The 9119-nt window shown below is 45.5% G+C and overlaps 1 protein-coding gene across 1 annotated transcript in view; it reads right to left on the minus strand.

The window, feature by feature from the left end:
* Nucleotides 1–9106, minus strand: part of LOC311242881 (C-terminal-binding protein 1) — a gene marked incomplete at its 3' end in the record, with an annotated part of 63842 nt that extends 54736 nt beyond the window's left edge. Inside the window, exon 1 of the mRNA XM_084331946.1 lies at nt 8910–9106. Coding sequence (XP_084188072.1) covers nt 8910–8949 — 40 coding nt within the window. The 5' untranslated portion in view covers nt 8950–9106. The remainder of the gene's footprint in view (nt 1–8909) is intronic.
* Nucleotides 9107–9119: the final 13 nt, after the last annotated feature.

A 9119-nucleotide genomic window follows, 5' to 3' on the forward strand; every position in this document is an offset into this window, starting at 1 on the left:
TAGTGGAAAATGTATAGTTTCTATATGATATTAGATCAGAGTTACATCATTGCGATCGATCTCAGCCCTTCCACAGTATTCTGTAAAATATTAACTTTAACAGGCCTCTGTGAAGGGCTGTGTTTGTCTACACCAAACAGAGGCATAATGACAGGTCAGGATGGATGCTCATATGGTATGATGTTAGGGAGAAGATACGCCTGTTTAAGCCTGTCATGCTGTCATGTGATCAACTGTTCTAGAATGTCTATAAAGGTCAATGTAAGGGGAGGGACCCCTCTCTTCTTCTTCCTCCTTTTCTGACCGGCGCCGGGTTTCATATCAAGTTGGTTCTGTATTACCCCTGTTCTGTATTACTTCTGTTCTAAATCAATTCTGTACTCTTAAACCAATGCTTTAAGTTGAATAAACTTCTATTTGATAATAATTAAAGACCAGCCTCGTCTGCTTTTCCTTTAGAAGCCCATTCTCCTTCACAAGTCTAAATCTCATTTGAATTATGTATTAAAGAAACTAGTCTAAATCTCATTTGAATGATTTATTTCCCTCTTTCTTCCCCTGTGTCGATCACAGTGTGTTTATGGGTGTAGCACCACGCCTGCCTGGCTACCCCACACCCAAGAGTAGAAAAAAAAACATTTACAAACCGAGCAGTACATTAGGTAAGCATGGTTCCTTGCTCCAAAAAACACAACTAATGTGTCCCATTGTGACATCATCGAGGGATGAGTAATTACGAAGAGCTTGTTTAGGCTGATTGATCTGAAGACATCATACCTTGGCCAAACTGCAAGGAGTAGCCAAAGGAGAAGCCATATCTTCCACAATATGTCGCCTAATCCCCTTTAAGAATTGCCTTTGTTGCAGCCTTTACCACATATTAGGGGTGTAATGGTACACCAAAACCACGGTACGGTACGTACCTCGGTTTTGAAGTCACGGTTCGGTACGGGTTTTCGGTACAGTGGGGGGAAAGTTTGGCTTTCCATGCTCCACTCAGGGGTGATGTAGTGTGCAGTAACTAATTGTACTTGTAGGGCTGTCAACGAATATTCTATATTGAAATTAATAATCGACTGTAAAAAAAATATATATATATAATAATAATAATTATATTAGATTGTGAAAAAAACATTTGCAAATGGTGATTTTCTCGTACAATACAGTTAGATCAGATGGAAAAATTTAACCGCTTTTCAGTTCATTCCAGTTTGCCATCCGCATGTAAACATATTCTGTGTTGTGTAACTATGCCACCTGAATCATACATTGACAAATTACATTAGTCTGGGGGTATTAGCTACACACAATCAAATCATTCAACTTTTAAATCAACCAATCTAATCATTCCAAAAAGGTTTAACCTAACCCATCATTTACCACGATGAGTTTGAAATTGGCTAATAAGATGATTACCCCAGGGTCTTTTATCTAGCCAATCTGATCTCAGCGGGGAGGGGGCGTGTGTGTGTGTGTGTGTAACTGACGGGCATCTGTGTCATTTAGCTGGGTCTCGGTAATCAGATTAGACACAACTCAACGCTTGCGGATCACGGGAACCCCTGCCTGGCCGGGAGTCACAAACGGGCATCAATCAACGAGGGGCAGCAACGGAACGATTGCCAAGCGGCGCGTCGTTAAATGTCGAGTGATCTTCACTGTGCGCCGAGACGGATCTGAAGACTGGAGCCCTGTCACTACACTGACACCTGATCTACTTTAAAGGGGAACTATCTTATAAATGGCCTTTTTCAGTGTTTAGCATTGTTTCCTAGCTATGTGGACTTATATTAATATGATCTATGTCTCTAATTCTCATATTGGCGCATTCTTCCAATTCTCCTCTCACAATATTCACCCTCACTGAACTGAGTCATCTGAAAATGTGATGATTTGTGATGTCAGAGAGACTCAGCTGCATGTTAATGTTCAGGCGCCGGCGCCGCGGCGCAGTGGTTTAGGTGGCCAGGCTCAAAACGGCTCGAGATCTTGAGGTAGAAAAAAGCTGTTTTTGAGGACTTGTATGAAATACAAAACAATGAATTAAAAAATATATATAATTACAGAGGTGTTCCATAAACTCACAGGAATTGTGTAAAAGTGCCCAAATAGTGAAAGAAATAGTAAAATAGTTCCCCTTTAAATGACAATTCCACTCTTAAAACATCACTTGCCCACCGGTGTATGTTTTAAATGTTTTGAATAGAAATAAAACCCATTTTTGGTCAGTCGTCCCTATGAGCTAATTATTAGCCGTGTTCGCGGTCGGGAAGCCGGTGGGGTACGAGTCCTGGTCGTTGCGAACAGTGACTCCCACTGGTCGGTCGGTGGGGCGCCTGTTCAGCAGGGAGGGGATCTGGGGGATGATAGATAGCGTGAACCTCCGCACACGTTACGTTCTCCCAGTGAAACTCCTCGCTGTCCGGTGAAAAGAAGCAGCTGGCGACTCCACATGTATCGGAGGAGGGCGTGTGATAGTCTACAGTACACCCTCCCCAGACCGACAGTAGGGCAATGCGCGCGACGACCAGGAAAAGGGAATTGGCATAACGACTAAATTGGGTGAAAAAATTTATAAAACCCTATTTAATTCATTTTTTGCCCACGTTAGACAGACAGACGCAGCAGATCAATGTAGCCGCACGCATAACGTTAAAGATCAAAGTGAGAGCGACTACGGATATTGATGTCCGGTGTCACCGGTAATACCGGTGTTGTCGTGCGGTTATTAGTCATGGGGGAAGATTTCACATCACTGCTGCAACCCTACGTTGTAAACACAGATGTTATTTCCCGTGACCTTGGATAAGGTTTGTTGTGAATGAGTCAAACCCCCCCTAAGGCTGGAGATGACGGAGTCAAGACCTGCCCCACGGAGGCCTGTTCGTTTACAATTAGGCACGCTTTCTTTTTAAATCTTTTACCTTTGTGGACACAGTGAAGTGAAAGTGTGAATAAAATGGTATCACGCCGTGTCCTATAGACCCATCAAGTGTTTTAATTTTGGAAAAATAATAATAATTAAGCCTAAAAACGTACAGTATCTTTCTTAAGGGGGTAGGGATAAATAAGCCTAGCTTCCCTCTACTCCTTTTTTGAACATGTCAACTAACTAACTAACTACATTGCTCTTGACTTTTTGTTTATCATTTCTTTTTCATCATGATTGTTCCGTTTGACGGAACTTGATATTGTGATTTGTTTGGAGGATTGTGGAGAATACATGTTCAAAAAGAAACGTTTTCATTCATTCATAATAATAAACACTGCACAGACTCTGGCCGTAGTCTGTGTTACTACGGTTTGGACCATGTATACCATCATCACTATTACTACTCACTAAATCCTGCCACTCACTAGCCTACTGTTCACAACTACTACTGTTATCACTATCATCATTACTAAGTTTGCACTTTGTTCTATTATTATTACTACCTACTACTACTACTACTACCTACCTATCCTACGCCCCCCCCCCCCCCCCCCTGCCCCATATGCTGCTATGACATTTGCAATTCCCCAAGGGGATTGATAAAAGGATTAATAAACAATTGACTTGACTTTCCCGTTTACCAGTAATGTTAAACGGGGGGGGGGGGGGGGGGGGGGGTGAAGTGATGTTTTACAGGAAGACGCAGCCTATATGTTTAGTTAATTATAGTCTATTTTTCGCCGGAGGGCCGGCCTACGATAGCGACTGTCCCTAACTGACCCGACTGGGCCGACTCTCTGTTGTTGAGAACAGGCATGTGAGAGTGTGGTGGCCAGGTCCGGCTTAACCAGGCCTGCCTGGGCTCGTCCAGAGACACACTGCCGACCCTGAAGCAGTGGATGTGGCAACGTCGCGACGCCCCCAGTATGAGAAGACACGCCCCCAGTGTGAGAAGACACGCCCTCAGTGTGAGAAGACACGCCCCCAGTGTGAGAAGACACGCCCCCAGTGTGAGAAGACACGCCCTCAGTGTGAGAAGACACGCCCCCAGTGTGAGAAAACACGCCCTCAGTGTGAGAAGACACGCCCTCAGTGTGAGAAGACACGCCCCCAGTGTGAGAAGCACCGAGTCTGAGACAGGGTATCGCAGGTTTCAACAAGTTCAATTTAAGACCTTTTTAATACCACTTAGAGCTAGAGCACTTCACAATCATACTAGCATCACTGAACTGGCGGCTGCACTTTTGGCTGTGCCAATTTAAATTCACACGCGGCGTACCATACAAGCTCTCGCCAGACGCGCCAAGCTCCCGGTAGCCCCGCAAAAAACTTGAATACACATGTTTTTTATATATTTAATATTATTTCATCTCCCGAACAGCGAGGCTGCCCCCTCAAAATGTAATACCTGTGCAAATGAAATATAAGACTTATTAATACCTTTTAAGGCCTTAAATTGAGAATTGTAATTTTAATACTTTTTAAGACGCAGGTACCCTGCCTGAGGCTGATGCGCGGGATGGTTTTGGCAATTTATATATTTTTTTATTGTCACTTCAAAGCTCCCCTGCAAAGAGATGAATTGAAAGCAGAAGTGGTCATTCAAGGTGAGCGGCCCGTGTGAACCACAGACGAGGCCAGAGGGCGTCTTTTAACCCTTTCACTACCACTCTACCAAAGGGTTAACCCTTTCACTGCGACAATACGGGTTAACCCTTTCACTGCGACAATACAGAAGGTTAATTTTCACTGCCACACGACAAAGGGTTAACCGTCTGTAGTGCGGTAGTGAAAGGTTAACCGTCTGTAGAGTGTGGTAGTGAAAGGTTAACCTTCTGTAGTGTGGTAGTGAAAGGTTAACCGTCTGTAGTGTGGTAGTGAAAGGTTAACCTTCTGTAGTGTGGTAGTGAAAGGTTAACCTTCTGTAGTGTGGTAGTGAAAGGTTAACCGTCTGTAGTGTGGTAGTGAAAGGTTAACCGTCTGTAGTGCGGTAGTGAAAGGGTTAACCGTCTGTAGTGTGGTAGTGAAAGCATTAACCTTCTGTAGTGCGGTAGTGAAAGGTTAAGAGGCCAGCGGGCGTCTTTTAACCCTTTCACTACCACTCTACCAAAGGGTTAACCCTTTCACTGCGACAATACAGAAGGTACATTTTCACTGCCACACGACAAAGGGTTAACCGTCTGTAGTGTGGTAGTGAAAGGTTAACCTTCTGTAGTGCGGTAGTGAAAGGTTAACCTTCTGTAGTGTGGTAGTGAAAGGTTAACCTTCTGTAGTGTGGTAGTGAAAGGTTAACCGTCTGTAGTGTGGTAGTGAAAGGTTAACCTTCTGTAGTGTGGTAGTGAAAGGTTAACCTTCTGTAGTGTGGTAGTGAAAGGTTAACCGTCTGTAGTGTGGTAGTGAAAGGTTAACCTTCTGTAGTGTGGTAGTGAAAGGGTTAATAACCTCACATCACTACGGCAGACGGATGGAGCCAGATGCCCTTATTTGGGCAGAACAATGACGACAAACCGGAGAGGTCTATTGGATTTCCCACTGAGGTCTATTGTTGGATTTCCCACTGGTCTATTGGATTTCCCACTGGTCTATTGGATTTCCCACTGAGGTCTATTGGATTTCCCACTGGTCTATTGGATTTCCCACTGGTCTATTGGATTTCCCACTGGTCTATTGGATTTCCCACTGAGGTCTATTGGATTTCCCACTGGTCTATTGGATTTCCCACTGAGGTCTATTGGATTTCCCACTGAGGTCTATTGGATTTCCCACTGAGGTCTATTGGATTTCCCACTGAGGTCTATTGGATTTCCCACTGAGGTCTATTGGATTTCCCACTGAGGTCTATTGGATTTCCCACTGGTCTATTGGATTTCCCACTGAGGTCTATTGGATTTCCCAGTGACGACTGAGCTCTGGATTATGGACCTAATATGTCTGGGTATCAGTGAAGCGTGTCTCCCACACTCAATCGAATTCTCAATCGCTCATTTATATTAACTATATTAACCATTTATTATTTTAAAATGCCTACAATGCAGTCTTTGTAATATAGTTACTCCACTCTCGTATTTCATAGCAATATGAATGTGATATACATGTATTCAGCCCTACTTCCTATACTCTTCATTAATTGAGCAGTTCTAGGTTTCCATCTCTTTGATGACATCATAGTTAAGAGTCTCAAATCGGTGGTGTCTAGATCCCATTGCCCGGGAAGACATTGGCCATGATTAGGAAGGGGGTCGTCACTTGTTGGCCAAGCTGCAAAGCCATAACCCTCTTTTATCCAAAGCGCTTTACAATTTGTTATTCACATTCACACACCGACGGCAGAGGCGGCCATGCAAGGTGCCAACCTGCTCATCGGGAGCAGTTAGGGGTTAAGTGTCTTGCTCAAGGACACTTCGACACGCTGCCCCGGGAGGAGCCGGAATCGAACCGGGAACCTTCAGATTACTGCCAAACACATCCTATTTGTGAATGCCAAAACTCAAATAGCTTTTGATCAAAACTTTTCAAATTTGCGGTGCACATTCATTGATTGAGTTTATTAACAGATTGCAGAATGGGTACAGTACAGTACGGCTCAATACATACAATTGTTAAGGGGATGCAGACCAGAGAAAGACTTTCCTCTCGTTTACATCAGGGTCCCCCATTTTCAATTCATCATAAAATGACTTTCATGACTGCTATAGGATGAACTATTCATTTTGGTGACCCTGTGTCCTTCCCAGGCCAAACCTTAGAATTAACGTATCTTGAATACCTTTTCATTCAAATCTTTTCAAATTTGCGGCGCACATTCACGACCCCCGAGAGGAAGAATCCTATGGATAGTGGCCAAATGTTTAATACTCAAACGAGTGCATCTCCTGATCTCATTTCACACCAAACTTGACAAATACGTCATAGCAAGGAGGCCTATGAAGTTCCGAGTCATCCGTCCTCACCGTGGCGCTATCCTAATAAAACTAAAAACTCGGGGGCGCCAGGGTGGCACACCACGTACAGCACTGCGGTGCAACGCGGCCGTCCCGGTTTGACTCCCGGACCCGGCGACCTTTGCCGAATGTCTTCCCCCGTCTATCTCCCATACTTCCTCCCTCTCTCTCTCTACCGGACTGCCCGGTAACAAAAACAAATAAAATATCTACCAAAAACATAATAAAAAAAAATAATAATAAAAAAAAACTCCTCCTCAACGGGTCGAATCAGGGACACGGTTACAAAGAGGTGGGTGGAGACTAGAACTGGGGCCTTGTTCGGGGGGGGGGGGACCGCTGTGTAGCACATGTGTAGTTCATGTTGCAACAAGGAGCAGCGCGCAGCGACTACATCTCTCACTGGGACTGGTTCCAAACACACTGCGTCGCTCTGAAGTACGGGATCTGCTCCAGGCCCCCGTCGCCTTATGTTGTAGGTTAGAGGTTAGAGCGTTCGTCTGGTTACGTCTGAAGCTTGCACCTGAAGCTTGCACCTGAAGCTTGCACCTGAAGCTTGTATCTGAAGCTTGCACCTGAAGCTTGTATCTGAAGCTTGCACCTGAAGCTTGTATCTGAAGCTTGCACCTGAAGCTTGTATCTGAAGCTTGCACCTGAAGCTTGCATCTGAAGCTTGTATCTGAAGCTTGCACCTGAAGCTTGTATCTGAAGCTTGTATCTGAAGCTTGTATCTGAAGCTTGCACCTGAAGCTTGTATCTGAAGCTTGTATCTGAAGCTTGCACCTGAAGCTTGCATCTGAAGCTTGCATCTGAATCTTGTATCTGAAGCTTGTATCTGAAGTTTGTATCTGAAGCTTGCACCTGAAGCTTGCATCTGAATCTTGTATCTGAAGCTTGTATCTGAAGTTTGTATCTGAAGCTTGCACCTGAAGCTTGCACCTGAAGCTTGTATCTGAAGCTTGTATCTGAAGTTTGTATCTGAAGCTTGCACCTGAAGCTTGCACCTGAAGCTTGCACCTGAAGCTTGTATCTGAAGCTTGCACCTGAAGCCTCCCTGCTTCGCTCAGAAACCAGGCCAGAACTCCGTCCCCTGATGGCATCGCATCAAACACGCTACCAGCAAACGCTCCATACCGTTTCATAAATCCGAACCCTCCCATTAACTGTTCCCGCGACCTATAATAAATCAAACGTGAATTGATGATTGCCCTTCAGGGGGGTGGGGGGCAGGATTTATAGGCTACCGTCTCGGATCTCTGGCTTTGCGAGAGAGTTGCTGTTGATCACACACACACACACAAATATAGACGGCGCTGTCAAGAGACGGTCAGAATCACATGACAGGGAATGAAAGGAAATAGAATAGATAGATAGAACCCAGTGTGAAAGGAACCCGCCGTCTACGGCCATACCTCGCTAGATTCTTCTAGAACAGTCGTTTGAGAGTGTGTGTGTGTGTGTGTGTGTGTGTGTGTGTGTGTGTGTGTGTGTGTGTGTGTGTGTGTGTGTGTGTGTGTGTACGCGTGGGGGTGCATCAAGGCAACTGCTCTCTATAAAGAATCACAATGAGTGGGAAATATGTGTCAGCTAGCCCTCGAAGGAGAGAGAGAGAGAGATCTATTTCGATCTACACAAATTAATGTGTTCCAGTGCTCTTCAATAGCAGATTTGCGCCTTCTCACACACACACACACACCGCTCTCACACACACACACACAGCTCTCACACACACAGCTCTCACACACACAGTAACTGCGAGAGAAAAGCCAGTGTGTTGAGACCGAAATGCACAGATGAAAAAGATAATGGAGGGAAAGAGAGAAGGGGGAGAAGGGGGAAACGAGTGGGAGAGAAGGAGGAGGAGGGGGAGGGGGAGGAGGGTAGGAAAGGGGGGAGGGGAAGAGAAGCCAGAAAACTATACACTGGGCTCACAGATATCCCCCCCCCCCCCCCACACGTAAATACCCCCACCCCTCTCACACACACACACACACACACGTCTTCCCCAGATAAAAGCGGAGTGTTGCTTTGTTTACCTAGAGGCATGCCTTTGTTGAGCAGATGAGAGCTTCCCATGGCGCGTCTCCCAGGCTGGGACACAACAGCAGCGGCGGCGGCAGAGCAGAGCGAGAAGAGAGAGAGACCGACGAGCCCGGCGTCTCACGCAGGCAGAGGGACAGGAGGGCTCCTCTCAGCATATGGCTGGAGCAGTGGCTGGAGCTGCTACCTCGATTTCCTCCCCGCTT

Source organism: Notolepis coatsorum, assembly GCF_963971535.1.
Source record: "Notolepis coatsorum genome assembly, chromosome: 16".
Taxonomy (NCBI): domain Eukaryota; kingdom Metazoa; phylum Chordata; class Actinopteri; order Aulopiformes; family Paralepididae; genus Notolepis; species Notolepis coatsorum.